Consider the following 19,158-nt stretch of genomic DNA (forward strand, 5'->3'; position numbering starts at 1 on the left):
GCTGCCTGCAGGGGCCGTGGAGAGTGTAGAGGGAACACCTGGGAGGACCCACACTGCCAATTCATGTGTAGGACTCCCCTGCACCCCCCGAAATGCATGTACCCCACTCGCACAGGGCCTATCACGTGTGAAAGTTCATGCGCACCCCAGAAATACACGTACCCTGCTGAAATCACGTGTGAAACTTTCAGCGCACACCAGATATACACGTACCCCACTCGCACAGGGCCTATCGCGTGTGAAACTTCCCGCGAACCCCAGAAATACAAGTACCCTGCTGAAATTGCGTGTGAAACTTCCCGTGCACCCCAGAAATACACGTACCCCACTCGCACAGGGACTATCGCGTGTGAAACTTCCCGCGAACCCCAGAAATACACGTACCCTGCTGGAGTCGCGTGTGAAACTTCCCTTAAAGCCCACAAATACACGTACCCTGCTGAAATTGCATGTGAAACATCCCGCGCACCCCAGAAATACACGTACCCCACTTGCACAGGGCCTATCGCGTGTGAAACTTCACGCGAACCCCAGAAATATTGGCCCTGTGCGAGCGAGCAGGGTACGTGTAGTTCTGAGGTACAGCGTGAAGTTTTACACACAAAAGGGCCCTGTTGAGCGGAGTACGTGTATTCCTGGGGGTCGCGCTAAGTTTCACCCGCGATTTCAGCAGGGTACGTGTATTCTGGGCTTCGCGGGAAGTTTCACCCACGATTTCAGCAGGGTACGTGTATTCCTGGGGTTCACGTGAAGTTTCACCCGCGATTTCAGCAGGGTACGTGTATTACGGGGTTCGCGTGAAGTTTCACACGCGAAAGGGCCCTGTTCGAGCGGAGTACGTGTATTTCAGGGGTGCACGGCAGGTTTTACACGTGAAAGGGCAATGCCCGTGCACAATACGTCACAGACGCGCTTATGCGCTAAGGGCCTTTGGTCCAATGATATCCCGTACGAGTGCTGACGCGCTTACGCGCTATGGGCCTTTCCTCGAATTACACGCTGACGTGCAAGATTTTCACGTGCCAAATCACTCCGTATCAAGCCGGCCACGCGTACACACACGGAAGACCACGCTCCTGCCCTGAAGGCCATTTTCCTGCCCCCAAGAGCCCCGAGCACGCTCCCACCAGCCATCTGCTGCTGCCTGCCTGCCTGCTGCCCACGTGCCCTGCTATTTGGTACCTGCACGTCAGCCATCTGCAGGGGTGCAGTTGCTGTGTCCACCCCTGCTGGAACAGAAGACTCCCGACTGGGATTCCATCGCTCCACAGCCCAGCCCCACGACCCAGTTGCCCACCCACTCCTGCCTCTGGGGTTGCCATGTCGGGCACATCTCCATCTGGCACCACTGGCAACCCCCAGCCAGAGAGGCAGAGGGCCACCAGCTTCACTGCCACCGAAGTTGGTGTCCTGGTGGAGCATGTCCTGGGGCATTATGATGCCCTCTTCGGAACAAGACCCGCCAACAAGGAAGGACGGGAGAGGATCTAGGATGACGCAGTGGTTGCCATCAACGCGGAGGGGGTGGCAACCAGCAACTCCCAACATGTCAAGAAGCGCTGGGAGGACTTGAGGTCCAGGACCCTCAACGGGGCAGCATGAGTACCATCCAGATGAGGGTCCTGGAACGCGTAGGCCCAGCGCTCCACGCCCAGATCCTTCGGAGGCAGACCCGTCCGGAGTTGAGCGGTAAGTGGCCAAGCATTGCTGTGTGAGACAGGGCATGTTGCAGGGTGTTAGTTGTCTGATACTTGCCTGTATGTGTGACATAGGCCATGTATGTATGTGTGTGTGCAGGGACATCATGGTCATGCATGTGAGACCAGTAATGTGTGAAACACATGGTTGATGCATGTGTTACAATGCAACATGCAGAGCAGCATGGGGAATGCACACATTAATGCATGCCTGTCTCTGTTATTGGACATGGATGGGGTGTGAGAGATGGGTGCTGCTGTCATGGACATGTATGGTGTCCATGTCTGTGTGTCTGACTTGCGTGTCTGTGACTTGGAAATGCCATGGATGCATGACACATGTCTGTGACAATGTTCAGATTCACTGACGCAGCCTACTCATCCTTGTATCCACTGTGTCTGGGGTGTACGAGGCCAGATGCATGAAACTAGGGTGAAGTGTGTGCATGTGATGGGCATGACCCATGATGCATGTGAGTTTCAAACCAGTATTGTATGTTTGAAGAGTCCCTTGGACATGTATGCTAATGTTCATAGCATGCGCCATGCCTGTTACTGCATTTTTTTTGCCTGCACTGACCCATGTGTTGTGGAGGGACATGATGGAAGTGATGTTTGACAGTGCCACTCATCTGCTATTGCTTCCTGTCTAGGGGACCATTGTACAGTACCCTGATGCTTGTGTTCTATGTCTCCCTCTACACAGCGGCAAGTGATGAAGAGGGCGGAGACGGCGCTGTGGAGTACCGGTCGGCGACGCAAGGCCCAGTCACCCTCCCAGAATTTACCATCGTCCGGGAGTGAGGGGACTGGTGCTGCGTCTGCCACTACGGCTGCAGCGGAAGGGGTGGGTGAGCCCCCACAGGGGCTTGCAACGGCGGAAGACGGTGTGGAGTCATCCAGGTTAGTGGTTTCCACAGAGGAGGAGGAGGCCGCTACTGAGCCGCACATGGGGCCTGGTGGGGGTGGTACCACTGGTACCACTGGTGCAAGTGGTGCAGTCCAGGGCCAGGGGCAGGAGGCAGCACAGGTCACCGTGGAGGGGCCTGTGCATGTCGCTGTCCCTGACCCTGTGACAGCACCACCATGCACCAGCAGGGATGCCCCATCCCAGGCCCGTCCGCAGGTAGGGGGGATGTCCATGTCATCTGACACTCCTCTACCTGCAGACGTGGGGACCCCTGGCTGTATGGAGAAGGTCCTGATTGGTGTCGCGTTGCGCACGCGTGACATTCGTGATGACGTGCGTGCTTCCCGGAGGGAGCACGCACATCATCACGAAGAGCAGCGTGCCAACGTGGCCCAGTTGGGAGTGTCCATGGTCGGGGGTTTTGTACATGTGTCGGCCACTCTGGCGGCCCTCTCCTCCTCTGTGGAGACTATGCGCCAGTCATTCTCCATGTCGTCTTCCGGCCCAGATGCCACCAGGGCACCCTGTGGACCTGCCCTGACCAACGCAGCCAGCTCGGTGGGGATCCCATCCCTGCCACAGTCGGGAGTCGGAGGTCCAGCAGGGGTGGACACCACAGCAACTGGACCCCAGCAGATGGAGGATGTGCCGGCATCATCGAGCAGGGCTCGTGCACAACGGCGTCGGTGGATTCCATCAGCCTGGATGCCGTTGTGCTGGCAGAGGCAGTTGCGTCGGAGGCAGCGGCAGGCTCAATGTGGGAGGCATCATGGCTCGGGCCAATCTACATCAGAGGGGCAGGCATCGGCCGGAGGGGAGGAGGACCCTGGAATGGGAGTGTCTTCCGTGTGGCAGCGGTTTGGCCAGCAGATAGGTGCGGAGCGGCGGCGGGCGGAGGAGGCACTGCTCACGATGGTCAGGGCGGAGAACTCCATGCACAGGGTGCTGAGGCGGGCTGAGTGCCTCGAGAGAATTCGCAGGGAGTTGGAGGTGGACATGGCGTTATCTCTGCGAGACCTCGGGGCCAGAGAACAGGCCCGCCTCCAAGACATTGAACAGGAGTTCGATGATGCACTGGCCCATGACATCAACAAGTGAGCCGTTGGACTTGCCCGCCGCCAATTATATAGTTCATTAGTGTTAAGTTTCATTTCTTTTTTATTTCATTTGGGGCGCATGGACTAAGCCCCACATTTTTGTATATAGTTAGTAATTAGGTAGGTTTCATTGTAGGTTTCATTTATGTCGTTGGGCTCATGGACCCTGGATTTGCTATTGTACATAGTTTTACAGTGGATTTTTCTCCTTCATGTTTATTTTTCTTCACCATGGAGCAATGGATATTATGCTTTTCTTTCCCTTTGGATTTGCTTTGTTGGATGGTGACTTTGGACACATTTTCATTTGGATTAATTTGGATTCTCATTTTTTTTATTTATCATTTTTTGGGACATGCTGCATTTTCATTATTATTGGCATTATTGTGTGTTTTTATTTCATTCCCTTCATTTTGACTTGATTACATTTTTGTTTCTTACTTCAATGTGTGGTCTTCTCTCATTGGTTTCATGCATGTCACAATGTGGGTTTTCTCAGTCATGTGTTGCCATTGTGTGGGTCGGACAGACTTGTACTCATGCGCATACTGCTTATTTGTGATCTATCATGTAATGGGGATTTCAATTTGGAGTGGATGTAAAGCTTGGTTGGGTGTTTGGACTGGGGTGCTGTGGGGTGGGATTTGTGTGGCCATAAGAGCCAGGGATCTGGATTGTGATGACGTGTTGGCTGGGGGACATGTGTCAAGGCCTGCTGGCAGGTGCCTGTCATCGATGAGGGGGTGGGGGTGCAGGGGGACATGTGTGGGACATGAGTGGGGGCCCGCTGGCAGGTGCCCCTGACTGCTGGGGGTTGGGGGTGCAGGGGGATATGTGTGGGGGCCTGCTGGCAGGTGCCCCTGACTGCTGGGGGGTGGGGGTGCAGGGGGACATGTGTGGGACATGTGCGGGGGCCTGCTGGCAGGTGCCCCTGACTGCTGGGGGGTGGGGGTGCTGGGGGACATGTGTGGGGGCCTGCTGGCAGGTGCCCCTGACTGCTGGGGGGTGAGGGTGCAGGGGGACATGTGTGGGACATGTGTGGGGGCCTGCTGGCAGGTGACCCTCACTGCTGGGGGGTGGGGGTGCAGGGGGACATGTGTGGGGGCCTGCTGGCAGGTGCCCCTGACTGCTGGGGGGTGAGGGTGCAGGGGGACATGTGTGGGGGCCTGCTGGCAGGTGCCCCTGACTGCTGGGGTGGTGGTGCTGGGGGACATGTGTGGGGGCCTGCTGGCAGGTGCCCCTGACTGCTGGGGGGTGGGGGTGCTGGGGGACATGTGTGGGGGCCTGCTGGCTGGTGCCCTGCACTGCTGGGGTGTGGGGGTGCTGGGAGACATGAGTTGGTGATCATATTGCAACGTGACATGTGGCTTGGCTGGGGGGCATGCCCATGGTGGATGGTCTGCCTGCGGGACATGACTAGGGGTGTGGGGTAGTCTCCTGTGGTGTGGCCTGCCTGCAGGGGCCGTGGAGGGGGTAGAGGGGACACCTGGGAGGACCCACACTGCCAATTCACGTGTAGGACTTCCCGCGCACCCCCGAAATACACGTTCCCCGCTCTGACAGCAAAATCGCTTGTGAAACTTCATGCGCAGCCCAGTAATACACGTACCCTACTCCAATCATGTGTGAAACTTCCCGCGCACCCCTGGAATACACGTACCCAGGCCAATCGCGTGTGAAAATTCCCGCGCACCCCTTGAAATACACGTACCCAGGCCAATCGCGTGTGAAACTTCCCACGCACCCCTGAAATACACGTACCCAGGCCAATCGCGTGTGAAACTTCCCGCGCACCCCTGAAATACACGTACCCAGGCCAATCGCGGGTGAAACTTCCCGCGCACCCCTGAAATACACGTACCCAGCCCAATCGCGTGTGAAACTTCCCGCGCACCCCTAAAATACACTACCAAGCCCAATCGCGTGTGAAACTTCCCGCGCACCCCTGAAATACACATACCCAGGCCAATCATGTGTGAAACTTCCTGCGCACCCCTGAAATACACGTACCAAGCCCAATCGCATGTGAAACTTCCTGCGCACCCCTGAAATACACGTACCCAGGCCCAATCGCGTGTGAAACTTCCCGCGCACCCCTGAAATACACGTACCCAGGCCAATCACGTGTGAAACTTCCCACGCACCCCTGAAATACACGTACACAGGCCAATCGCATGTGAAACTTCCCACGCACCCCTGAAATACACGTACCCAGGCCATTCGCGTGTGAAACTTCCCGCGCACCCCTGAAATACACGTAGCCAGCCCAACCGCGTGTGAAACTTCCCGTGCACCCCTGAAATACACTACCAAGCCCAATCGCGTGTGAAACCTCCTGTGCACCCCCGAAATACACATACCCAGGCCAATCGCGTGTGAAACTTCCCGCGCACCCCTGAAATACAAGTACCCAGGCCAATCACGTGTGAAACTTCCTGCGCACCCCTGAAATACACGTACCAAGCCCAATCACATGTGAAACTTCCCGCGCACCCCTGAAATACACGTACCCAGGCCCAATAGCGTGTGAAACTTCCTGCGCACCCCCGAAATACACGTACCCAGGCCAATCGCGTGTGAAACTTCCCGCGCACCCCTGAAATATACGTACACAGGCCAATCGCATGTGAAACTTCCCGCGCACCCCTGAAATACACGTACCCAGGCCATTCGCGTGTGAAACTTCCCGCGCACCCCTGAAATACATGTAGCCAACCCAACCGCGTGTGAAACTTCCCGTGCACCCCTGAAATACACTACCAAGCCCAATCGCCTGTGAAACTTCCTGTGCACCCTCGAAATACACATACCCAGGCCAATCGCGTGTGAAAGTTCCCGCGCACCCCTGAAATACACGTACCAAGCCCAATCGCGTGTGAAACTTCCCGCGCACCCCTGAAATACACGTACCCAGGCCCAATCGCGTGTGAAACTTCCCGCGCACCCCCGTAATACACATACCCTGCTGAAATCGCATGTGAAACTTCCTGCGAACCCCAGTAATACACGTACCCCACTCGCACAGGCCCTTTCGCGTGTGAAACTTCACGCGCACCCCAGTAATACACGTTCCCCGCTTGGCGTTTGCTATTTGGCAGCCCTGTAAACTGGTCCAGGGTTAGCGCAGCCCTTTGCACTGAATTGGGAATTTTGATGGCTTTTCCTTGCGCGAGGGCGTTCTTGGGGGCGTAACTGGCGCTGCTGCAGGGTCGCTGGTTTTGGAGGCTAAAATCCATGAATACGCTGTGCGCGGTAATCGATTTTAGCGCACGCGGCTGGCGCAGACATTCGCATGCGCACACTGTGCGCCAGCCGCGTGCACCACTTTTGTGCGAAATTCTATGAATTACCCTGTTAGTATTGTTGAAAGCCAGGCATGGGTGTGAGGAGAGGAAATGGTGAGAGGGCAAGCATGTCATGGTTAGTTGCCCACAATGTGGCAAGAGGTTGCAATCCTGGGCACCGGTGTGCAATTATTTCCCCCTGATTGTGGCTGCTTTTCAGTGCACAAGTAAACGACATATGTGGGTGGACAGCGTAACTTTTTTTTTTCTGAGGGCGGACGCAACCGTTTGGCTTTTCTGAGGTATTTGGCCAGCTTGATTTTTCTCAGGTTGCCATGTTCCCAGTAAAGCCACTTACCCACAATACCACAAACACTTGTCTCATATTGGAATGTTGTTTTCAAAGTAATATTTCAGTACCAATTGCTGGGTTTAAAAGGTGAGCACCTTTAATACTTTGCCAGCATATTTATTGTAAAATGTCCTCACTCACGTTTTCTTCTGATGTTCATTACTTTTTTTTAAATTGTGTTGTCTTGTGAACTTTCTTGGGGGCCACGGCTGAAGGACATGGACAATGGTGCAGAAAACATCTATGGAATAACGAAACCCTTGAAATGCAATTTAAAAAAAAAATAGTTAATGATCAGTTAAGGCAAGAAAATGATTGCTACAAAACCCCTGATATTCAATGCGTTGGGGAACTCAGGAACAGCTTAACTCGTTGCATTCCCATTGCAAAGCCCAAGTGGACATATTTATTAGAAAATAAGGGATTCACAATGCTATAGAAAATGGTATTATGGGGAATATAGTATTATAAGGGAGATCAATGGGAACGTGCAAGTGTTTAGAAATATAGCGTGGGCATGGCCAAAGACTGTGCCCACTGGCCATGACCAAAGGCCATGGCTAGTGGACTGGTAGTGATTTAAAAAGGACAGTGATGTGATGTCATCATTGTGGTCATAGGCTGCGCAACAGGGGGCGCGAAGTTAAGTTGGCTTTAGGAGAATTTCCAGGGTTTTACTGCGATAGTTTTTTTTCCTTAACTGATCATTAACTAATGTTTTTTTTCATTGAATATGAATATATATATATATATATATATATATATATTTCTTAAAGGATGCCTGTGCATTGGGAACTAAGCAAGCACACATCCCACACAAACAGACATCCTTAGCCTGAGACCCCTCTGCCCCTCTCAAGCCTACCTGATGTAAAATTCTGTAAGGCTCTCAAACCCAGTCAGGCTCTTTTCACTTGCCAAATTTGTAAAGGAGGAGCAGAGTAGCCCTCGGACCTCAATGGAATAACAGATATTGCAGCCATTGCATCCACACATCCAAATTCTGAAGCTGTTTAAGTATGTATGATTAATGGTTGCCAATACTTGAATGATAAATGGGGAGTAGTGAAAAATCAAATGATCACTAAGCCCAGTGTGTAATTAGTGATTCAAGTATACAACTCTTTTACCATGTACATATTTGTCAAACAAAATGATTTGTCATCATTCCTATGTTTCCAAAATGTGCTTTGATTTTATGCAAAGCAGCCAGGAACCTCTGTTTGTGCTATTTATAAATGTCCCCTTTTTGTTGAGGACATTTTGAAAGAACACATGAGGAGTGTACCAGCCTGTCCATTTTGGAATCATAACCTACAATCAGAAAATAATTCATATTTTTCTAGAGTTTGAAAATGTGCTTTTGGTCATTACGGCCTGCCCACTTATTCAATATTATCCTTATTTTTTGTGTGAAAAACAGTAGCAAAGAGGTCTATGCAAGGATTTCTCGTTTCTCCTTATAAGTTTCTGAGCCAATCCGTTTTTTTTGCTGCCTTTTCCTTAATATATATGTTAAATTTCCCTTCAAGTGGAACCTTCTCCTGTATGGTGCTACTCTAATAAGTGCACCTATGTTACTGACTTCTTCATTTTGTGACCCTTGACCTGCCTCATACGGTGTGAAGTCACATTGCTCGAATTTGTAGGAAACATTTTTAGATATATACAACATAATGGACCGATAGAGCACTTCTCTATAAAATGAAGGAATGCCACCTACGTGTTTTAAGTGCTTTTATGTATGAGTGCATATCGATTCTTCATTTGATCAGTTTCCTGCATGCACTGAGTGAGACTATTGGAGACATGACGGCTGGGAGACACGTTCCCATCACTGCTAGAAAACGTTGCCTGTCCTGGATGGCTGACAGCTGCCATTTTACCAGAAGAAAAACAGTTTTAGGAAATCCCTGCTGTCTTTCCAAGTTTTAAATCCATTTGCGACAGTGCTGTTTGTATTATGTTTAATGTGATGCACAGTACACATCAGTCACCAACAATGCACGTCTACGTATACACGGAAATAGCTCATTGTATTTTGTTGGATTGCCTAAACCTCACAATTTTAGGATGTGGGGCTGATTCTCGACAACAAGCGTTTCTTTTTCACAATTGTGGCGATCAAACGTGTAGCTCTGTTGGGCTACGGGGAGACCCCAAGATAACCCTGCTCCAGCATTCTTCGTCTGATATCATTAACCCTATAGCGCAGATCCTGGAAACGCATGCGCCACACCCCAGTCCTCCATATCCCACACGGACATTTCCCGACTCCGACCACTGCATCAACTAGCGTTTGAAAATTATGTTTGTTATAAAAACTAATTTACAGCTTTCTTTTTTGTTATTTTGTATTCTTTTTAGTTCTCCAACCTTTATTTTCCAGTATCAAGCTGTGCAGGTTTGATAGCTACCGTCAACATCAAAATAGCGCTAAAACAGCTTAAAACGTCTATTCTGTAATATACAAAATATAACAGCTTTAAAACACCAAAGGAATGAGGGTTAGAGGCGCATGTGACAGTATTCAGAACAGAACAATATTACAATATTAAACAATACAGAATCTATTAATACAAATAATACAAAATGCATATTCCCCTTCATATACATGTTTGTAGACGCCAAATTCATTTTTGGCAAAACAATGAAAGACCCTGGAATGGGAAAGGGAAATGCCAGAGTTATCACATCTCATGACTGACCCTCTCTAAACACTACAGATCATAACCTTTGATCTAAAACCTGGAGCCGGATTTTGAAGTAATACCCTCAGGGCCGGAATTTCAAACACGATTTCAATGGGACTTTCCCATGTTAGAGCATTTTTGTAAAGCAGGCCCTCACTGTCCCTGAATTAGCCTTCCACGTATCCCTGCTATCTAAAGAGAGGGGTATTCTCGCTGCATGCCATTGTTATCATACATATTCAGATACAATTTCATATTGTAAACTTAAAGTGGACGATCGATGTGATATATTATCTAAATCAAAGAGACAGTAAGTACACATGTGTGCAAGCCAGGCTAGGTGGCTGCTCCAGTGTGGTATTGGTATAAACACAGCAGGGTCTGTGCACCTATGGGGTCCCGATGCATAGGGAGAAGCTGCACACAACTTCTTTCTCATAGTTCACTTGACCAGGTGGATAGTTCACTGATAAAGGGCTTACCTGTGACCAGGGACAAGCCTGCACTTTACAACATTGAATTGAAGCTGATCTGATTTAAGCTTTATTATTAAAGCGCCAAGGATCGGGAGGAATATAGGGTGAATGATATATAATTCCCTGATGCTATTGTTTTAATATACATTAGTGGGGATTGGTCATCATCTTGGGGGATTGCTGCAGTGAACCCATGCGCTGGTCAGCGGGTTCCTGTAGATATCCATCTATACAAAGGGTGGCCTTCAAAAGTCCCCCATCTTGTTCCAACCCAATCCACTAATGGTAGATTCATATTTTAAAATAAGAAAATGTGACCTTCAGAAAATAACCATCACTGATCACTTTTACAGAAGGAATCAGAATTGGGCAAAAAATATCCAGGGCAGCAATAAAAGGTGTCCCACATTTATCAATCGCAAGCCATGGCTTAGTATCTGAGGCACATTTCTGAGAAGCATGTGTGGGAAATGCTTAATTTAAAAGGGCATTACAACAATAACTGTGTGTAAAAGACCAGTCTGCAAGTTGCACTAAGCCGTTCCATTGGCCCACATTGGTCCATAAATCAGGCCAACACTAGTCAGTTTGGTCGGCCTTTTCGCAATTGCCCTTTTGCCCTATGGGTGCGTCCGAGCCTGATGGTGATTGTGTGGGTGTGGGTGGGTGTACAGATACAGTGGATTCAAAGGTTACTTATAGCATCCAGTGGTGGGCATAAGCGATCTCCATATTCAAGAGGAAATATGCCTCCATGAATGACTTATCAGTGTGCATCGCTGTGCCTTCCTCTACCGCCTTGAGCTCTCGCACTTGTAATATTTGCGGCATTGTGATTAAGAAGTCAGAACCCTTTGCACACATGCCAGTGTGCTGCTGTGCATTATTTCTTTTGTTTCTAATTATTTTACTTAAGGGGCACAGCTTGTAACTTTAATTTATTTCTCCACTTTTCTTCATTGCCTCATCGCTTGTGATTCAGTAATGGGCATTGCTACAACAAGGGTCGGTCTGGGGCATGAAATCGGTTCAGGCACCAATGAAAAAGTGACCCACAATCACACATTACAAATCATTACTATCCAGAACATAGGGGTGTTTCTGGTCAATTTTGTTGCAAATAATGGATTGGAAAACGTATATTGTGAGCACTCATGCACTGGACTGTGGTAATGCTGTCACGGATGGGTCTCTGTGGGGTCAGTGAGATGAATTTTCGGGAGGGGGGCTGTTGGGTGAATTCGTATAGGCATTCTCCATCTTCTAAATGCATGGGTTTGGTGTGGTGATGCATGCACATGTGTGTAACTTCTATCCGGCAGGATGGCGTGGTATGCATAGGTCCTACCCAATTCCTACATATAGGAATGTACTATTTTGGTTCTGTGGGGAATCGAGAAGAGTGGTCATGGCAGGAGTGTTGGGTCCTCATGAACCCACCCTTACATGATTCCTTTTCGGTGCCGTCAGGCAGGGTGGACCCTAAATATAGAAATGGTATGGCATATAATAGTGTTGTTAGCCAGTGGGATCGGTAAGGTGATTAGTTTGGGGGGGCGTTTATAAACCAGTAAGCGTTCAGCACTGTCTGCTTGTCTTGATGCCTCAGGTGATGTAAGAGCATGTTTGTGTTTCCTGCTAATTGCTCTCAGGGAAGGTTCTTCCCAATCTCTGCATGCACATGGCTGACCGTAACTCTGAAGGGATTTTGTAGTCCAACATTTTGGGTGGAAATATGATATAGTCTCAAATTCCTTAAAAAATATATGAAGCCTTCTCTCTGTCTCTGTCTCTCTGTCTCTGTCTCTGTCTCTGTCTCTCTCCCTCTCTCTCTCTCTCTCTCTCTCTCTCTCTCTCTCTTTTGCTCTCTTCTTTATTCATAAGGACTTTGAATCTAGTTAGGGACATACCTCTTGCAAACATGCCTCTCTCTCATTTTATTCTTCAGAAATGTTCACAAGGCATTTTAATCCAATTAGGGCCATACATATGCTCCTATCTTCCCCCCATCTCTATTTCTCTCATTCTTTCCTTTATCCTTGTTCATATGGCATTTGAACATATTTAGAGACATACATCTTCCCATTTCTCTTTCTCGGTCTCTCTCTCTCTCTCTCTCACTCACTCTCTCATACCCACTTTGTACTTCAGTTATGTTCATAAGGTATTTTAATCTAGTTAGGAACCCACACCATCCATCATACCAGTGAAGGACAGCATTCACCCTCTGCTTCTTTTGTCCCCCTACTTCTCAATCTCCTTCCTTCCTTCCTTCCTTCCTTCCTTCCTTCCTTCCTTCCTTCCTTCCTTCCTTCCTTCCTTCCTTCCTTCCTTCCTTCCTTCCTTCCTTCCTTCCTTCCTTCCTTCCTTCCTTCCTTCCTTCCTTCCTTCCTTCCTTCCTTCCTTCCTTCCTTCCTTCCTTCCTTCCTTCCTTCCTTCCTTCCTTCCTTCCTTCCTTCCTTCCTTCCTTCCTTCCTTCCTTCCTTCCTTCCTTCCCTCCCTTCCTTCCCTCCCTTCTCTCCCTTCTCTCCCTTCTCTCCCTTCTCTCTGAATATGGTCTTAAGCCCCGTTCACTGTGGTAAATGTCACCTATTACCGATGACAGGATCATCTGTGTTTTTTCCAGATTCGCTTGGTCATTTCAGAGAAGGGACTCCCTTGCAATGAGCGAGATGTCAGCATGCCCCTCTCAGAGCACAAAGAGCCCTGGTTTATGCGCCTTAACCTTGGAGAAGAGGTGCCAGTCCTTATCCACGAGGACAACATCATCAGTGACTACAACCAGATCATTGACTACGTGGAGAAGAACTTTGTAGGAGGTAATTTATTTTATAGATTAAAAAAGGGTCAAAATTCAAAAACAGATTATGAGTGAAAAGAAATTGCCCTGTGAAAGAGGAAACAACGTCTGTCTGTCTGGATCACGGAGGCTGTTGGTTCTTTTGTTTGTTAAGTAGAACTTTCTCCTATGTCATCAATTTGAAGTGCTCTTGTCAATTTAAATTTGTTTTCACTTGTCTCCTTCTTAGAAATATTGGGTATAGCAAGTCCAATGGGGATCCAAGTCTCTTGGGACTGAATGTTTCATAGCCAAATGCCATTATCGCATTTCAACATTTTTACAATTGTAACTTTCATAATATCATCCCCGTAGTTCTCAATATGTCATGATTCTGGCGTGCACATTTATATTTTGTGTTTGCATGTGTTTGAAGAAATATATTGACAAAGAACATGGTGGTATTGTGCACGTGACAATGTCATTTAATATATATGTTTATATATATGAATTTCAGGCAAGCATATTAGAAAAAATAGAAAGTTGAAGCTGTTCAAGATTTGATTGGTTGAATATATGTACTTTAAATAGCCCAGCAAAAAAACAGAGTGGGCACCCAATTTTGTTTCTTTAAAGATAATGGGCCTCATTACGAGTTTGGAGGTAGCCATGCCGTTTTTAGCGGCATGGCTACCCTCAAACACGGGTCCGGGTCCTGAAAAATGGGAATTACAGAGCCATTCCGACCTTTGCAGGCACGGTGATTCCCATTTGTGGGACCTGGACCCGGTACATCACCGTTCCCATTTGAGCCCCTACAGGGCTCAATGGGAATGGGGAGGATGCTAACAACTGTCACATTAATGACGGGACTATTGTTAGCATCCTGTTCTGCTAGCGGGTGCCGCTCTGCACGTCTGGTCTGACCAGGCATACAGGGCAGCCCCGCGAGCAGAACTCGTAATGAGGCAGCGAGGGAACAACGGCGCCGGTAGCACTACCGGCGCCGTTGTTGCCTTACCGCCAGGGTCGTAATGAGGCCCAATGAATGATTCTGCCAGCACTCTATTGGCTAATTCAGTACGCTTCAAAAGAACGTTTTATAGCCATACATTTTAAGACTTTAAATAGTCTCTGTTATTTTATGGGTGCTCTTTTGTTCTTAAAGAGAGGGGTGAGCAGTGAAATGCTAGAGCTGGATCTTAACGATCGCACTGGGTGTTTCTGATTAATGCTGTTGTTGAGGTAGAGGGGAGCATCTTTGTAAATGCACCGATGGGTAATAATCAGAGTTTTAAAGTCAATACAAGCTTTGCTGGGTATCCAATGGGCCTCTCGTCTGTTTGCTGAGATGTGGTCAGATTGTTGTAGGCCTAGGGGAGCGCGTATGACTTTGTTCTGCAGAAGTTGTAGTTTGGCCAGGTTCGATGCTGGGGCGCCCATGAGGAAAATGTTGCAATAGTCCAATTTAGTAAGGATAAGTGCTTCTGTGCGAGTGAGGCAGTTGCTTGGAGAGAGTCATTGCCTACTCAGGGAAATTTGCATAGATGTAAAGGCAGTGGCAGATGCTAAATCATTTAAATGCCTGGTCATGATTAGCTCTGCTTCCAAATGGACACACAATGTTTTGGCCTGTTCCAGGACAGGGATTATAGTACCATTAATGCAGAAGGTTGCAAAGGAGGTGTCAAGGTTTTTGAGCCAGTGGGGGGAGCCAACAATGAGGAGCTCAGTTTTATCATCGTTTAGGCAGAGGTTGTGGGTGCCCATACAGTTTTGTATACTGCTGTATACTTTGTTTATTGTGGCAGTGTCACAAGAGTAGTTGCCTGAGATAGGGATGAGAATTTCCGTGTCATCTGCAATGTTGGTGTAGATGATTCCCAGGGAGTCAAGGAGGTAGAATAACGGCTTGGTGTAAGTGTTGTACAGTGTGGGTGAAAGACAAGAGACTTGTGGGACACCTAGTGGAGCAGAGATGTGGTCAGCAGCAGCATTGCCAATGAATACTCTAGTAGTGAGTTCACTGAGGAATGATTTGATTCACATTGTAGCCTCAGGTGAAAAATTAAAGTGACTGCTGAGGTGTTGACAAAGGGTGTTATGGTCTACTAGGTCGAACACTGCGAAAAGATCCAATAGGAGGAGGATGGCTAGGTTACCTGAGTCACCGATATTATACATTTGGATGTTCAGGTCAAGAAGGGCTGTTTCTGTGCTATGTTCTGGGCATAAGGCTGATTGTCTCATTCCGAGTAGGTGGTTTTGCTCTAGGAACTGTTGAACTTGTGTGTATGCTAGACTGTCCAGTATTTTGAGCAGAAAAGGGTCTGTGGTGATGGGGCAGGAGTTTGTGGAATGGAGGGATCTAGAGAGTTTTTCTTAGGAGTGGTATATCCACCCTGCTTTTATACTAGTAGGGAGATCGTGTGACAGGAAAGATGTGTTAGAAAAGTCGGCAGGGCCGGTGCTAGATGTGGGCAGCTTCCTGCAGCCTGCAGTCCACTCTCTGGACACAGGCTGGACACTATGCAGCCTGCATGATGACAGGGAAGCTAGCCGGAATATCTTTTTCAAAAGCGACTGCTGTCCCTCAAGGTTTAGCTCCTTTTTGTTTCTTCTGAGGAGGCAACTTGTCACCTGTCAACCTCCTGCAAAGCAGCAGTTAGCTGCCTAAAATCTGTGTCTTCCTCCAGCAAACATATTGCCCAAAACCGTTTTAGCTATTTGCCTTATTTCCACATGTTTATATTTCCCAAGCAAAAAAATGTTTAAGTAGAATGTAACATTTTCCTCACGTTATATATGAAGCATGTAAGTGAGCCATGAATTTTTACCAAGGATGTGACAAGAGAGGGTGTCATCCTGAAGACTGGAGGGGATATTTTCTCTGGTTCTGCCACTGCACTGATTTTCAGGGCACAAGTCGATACATGTGGGTGGACAGAGTCAGACCACTTTTTTCAACAGGTGGACGTAACCCCGGTTCTGTGTTTTTGAGGCCAGCATTAATGTGCTTGCTCAAGTGTTCAGCTACTAGGATTTCACACCAGGTTGTCATGTTTTCAATGCAGACGCTTACCCACAAGAACACATAAAAGTGCCATTAAAGCACACGTCTCATGTTTGGATTTTGTTTTCTTTTGAATATTTCATTATACATTGTTGGGATTAAAAGGTGGCCATCGTTTATACTTTGCAAGTGTAGTTATTGGAAATGTTCCTCTCGGATTAAAATGTTTTTTTTGCTGCCTATATATGTAGTGGTCATTATCGTGTGATGTCACTTCCTGTGATGTTATCACATGCAAATTAAAGGGCTCGTGCTTAATTTGCTGCACTTGGCCTGGCAAAATCCTAGGGCCGGCATCGAAAGTCAGTGATAATGTGTACCAAGTTAGGTGGACAGAGCTTCGGTATATGTGCAAGGAAGGTATCACCCTTGCAATTGGAGGGCTCTAGTAATAGGATGGGCAGTGACGGGACTGAAAATAATCAGATCATATCTGAAAGGCAAGACACAAGCTCCACTGGCTGCCTGTAGAAGTTACCTCTTGGTAATCATGTTCAAATTCTTAAATGGATATAATATCTTGGAAAGGTTGGCCTGGAAACCTGTCCTGAAATCCCTCGTATCCAATAACCAAGAATATGTATCTGCTGGTTGTGCCTAGATTCAAGCTCACCACAATCAGTAAAGGGGCCTTTTTTTTTATAGTAGCCCCTACAGCATGGAACTCCATTCCACCTGATTTCAGAGAAATTAAAACCCTTAATTAGTAAAAAAAAATAAAAATAAAGACCTACCTTTTCAGATAGACGTACCTCCCTGTCACTGATCTTAGGTCAGTGCTGATGCTTCGTTTATGTTTGTGTGTCTGGCTCTTTTCTTATAACATCTTACATCGCCCGTATGCCTCTGGGCCTTTTTTGGTTTTTGCATTTTACAAATAAATAAATGTAAAATGTAAAAGGATAGTAGCTAGGACCTGTTCTTGAGACACTTGGCTGAACATGTATGAAGGGAGAGAGAGGGTGCATGAACCACTAGGGGGTGTCCTAGTATTTCCCGCTGGTATCCATATAAAATAACAGGGGGAAAAAACTGTATGGTATATTTGTTTGAATTTCGTCTGTATGAAAATTTCATACAGCCGAACATTTTGAACAAATTTGTCATAGGGTACCATTGTAGTGAACAAGGTGAAATGGGGCTTGCAGGGGTGTCCCCTGACCGCCTTGTTTGCTACGATGGCATGTGGGGTTGTCCCCCGCCTCCTGTATAATAAAGTTTAAAAAAAGAAAAAAGGACCCTGCGTTGCCGGTTCGCATCCACATTAGTGAAGGGAACCGGATTTGCAGAGAGATGGGGGAGTTGGCAGCACACAACGAGGTGTGCCCCCAACAGGTAAATAGGCTGGGGGTGGGGGAGCGGGTAAGGGGATGTGCTTGAAATCATGTGTGATTTCACTGCGGTGGGCATTTTGAATTTGGTATTTTCGAATTCGAAATGTCTTGCCACGGTAAAATCACATATATCCTGGCCTGCCGCAAGAAAAGCTTTTGTAGCTCTGATTTTGTAATGAAGTATTTCGATTTTATGCATCTTGTATAGTAGTACACCAGGCTTTGTCCGTGCGGATCGGGGAGATTTGGGAATGTGGGTTTCAAGTTTTCTCCGGATTGAGAATAATTCTTTAGTATTGGAACCTGCATTGGAGATTCTAGCATTATAGGAGTTAGATTTGAGGTTGACTAACGCTTTCTTGCAAGAGTAGAAGGGAGGCGGTGGCAAGAGATTTGCAGTTGCTTGGGGAGGGGTGCTTTTTGCACAGGTGTTCAAGGGCTTGTTTGTTCCTTCACAAGGTAACAATAGCCTCTGTAAACCAGATGTTGTTTGGTTTGTGGGGTTTGGGTGTTTTGGCTTTGATCAGAGCATGCATGTCCATTGTATGGAGGAGACACGCATGGTAGATATTAGTCAGGTCATGTGGATTCTTATTATTGGGTAGAGGGTATTTGTTGAGCGATGCCAGGAGAGTGGGCTTCACTGTCTCATGCGCACATTTGCGGGTATTGCAGAGCAGTATTGGGATCAATGCGGGTGAGTAAGCTTGGGGTGGTTTGGCGAGGGAGAGACTAAACCGTAGGAGGAAGTGGTCTAACCACAGTACTGTACTAATAGAGGAGATATCAATGATGGCATTGGCAGTGACGATCCAGTCAAGGTTGCGACCTTTGGTATTGGTAGGTAAGTCGATAAATTGGGTGAAGTTCATGTCTTCTAATGCTAGTACTAACGCTGTAGCTTTTGGGTCAGAAGCGTCATTAAATCAGAGGTTGAGGTCGCCTAGAACAATTAATTTAGTTGTTGGTTTTTATGAGCGGGGTGATCAGGAGGGTGATGTTGAGGTCTGGGCGGCTAGAGCCGTTGGGTTGTCAGTAAAGCAAAAGCAGATTGAACGTGGATTGGGGATTTGTAGTAAGCTTAAGAAGCAACATTTCACACACAGGAGTGGTGGGGATGGGTGTGGATCTGATCTGTAGAGAGGATTTGGCGATGAGGGCAACACCTCCCCCTAAGGCGGTCTGCCCTAAAGATGGTTTCATACAGCCGAACATTTTGAACAAATTTGTCATACGGTACCATTGTAGTGAACAAGGTGAAATGGGGCTTGCAGGGGTGTCCCCTGACTGCCTTGTTTGCTACGATGGCATGTGGGGTTGTCCCCCGCCTCCTGTATAATAAAGTTTAAAAAAAGAAAAAAGGACCCTGCGTTGCCGGTTCGCATCCACATAAGTGAAGGGAACCGCATTTGCAGAGAGATGGGGGAGTTGGCAGCACACAACGAGGTGTGCCCCCAACAGAT

General features: G+C 47.9%; 1 protein-coding gene across 1 annotated transcript in view; it reads left to right on the top strand.

Moving 5' to 3' along the window:
* GDAP1L1 (ganglioside induced differentiation associated protein 1 like 1) overlaps positions 1-19,158 on the top strand; it is a 932,901-nt gene that overhangs the window by 155,688 nt on the left and 758,055 nt on the right. Inside the window, exon 2 of the mRNA XM_069651319.1 lies at positions 13,136-13,328. Coding sequence (XP_069507420.1) covers positions 13,136-13,328 — 193 coding nt within the window. The remainder of the gene's footprint in view (positions 1-13,135; positions 13,329-19,158) is intronic.

This window comes from Ambystoma mexicanum, chromosome 3p (assembly GCF_040938575.1).
Source record: "Ambystoma mexicanum isolate Mex_15411 chromosome 3p, UKY_AmexF1_1, whole genome shotgun sequence".
Classification (NCBI taxonomy): domain Eukaryota; kingdom Metazoa; phylum Chordata; class Amphibia; order Caudata; family Ambystomatidae; genus Ambystoma; species Ambystoma mexicanum.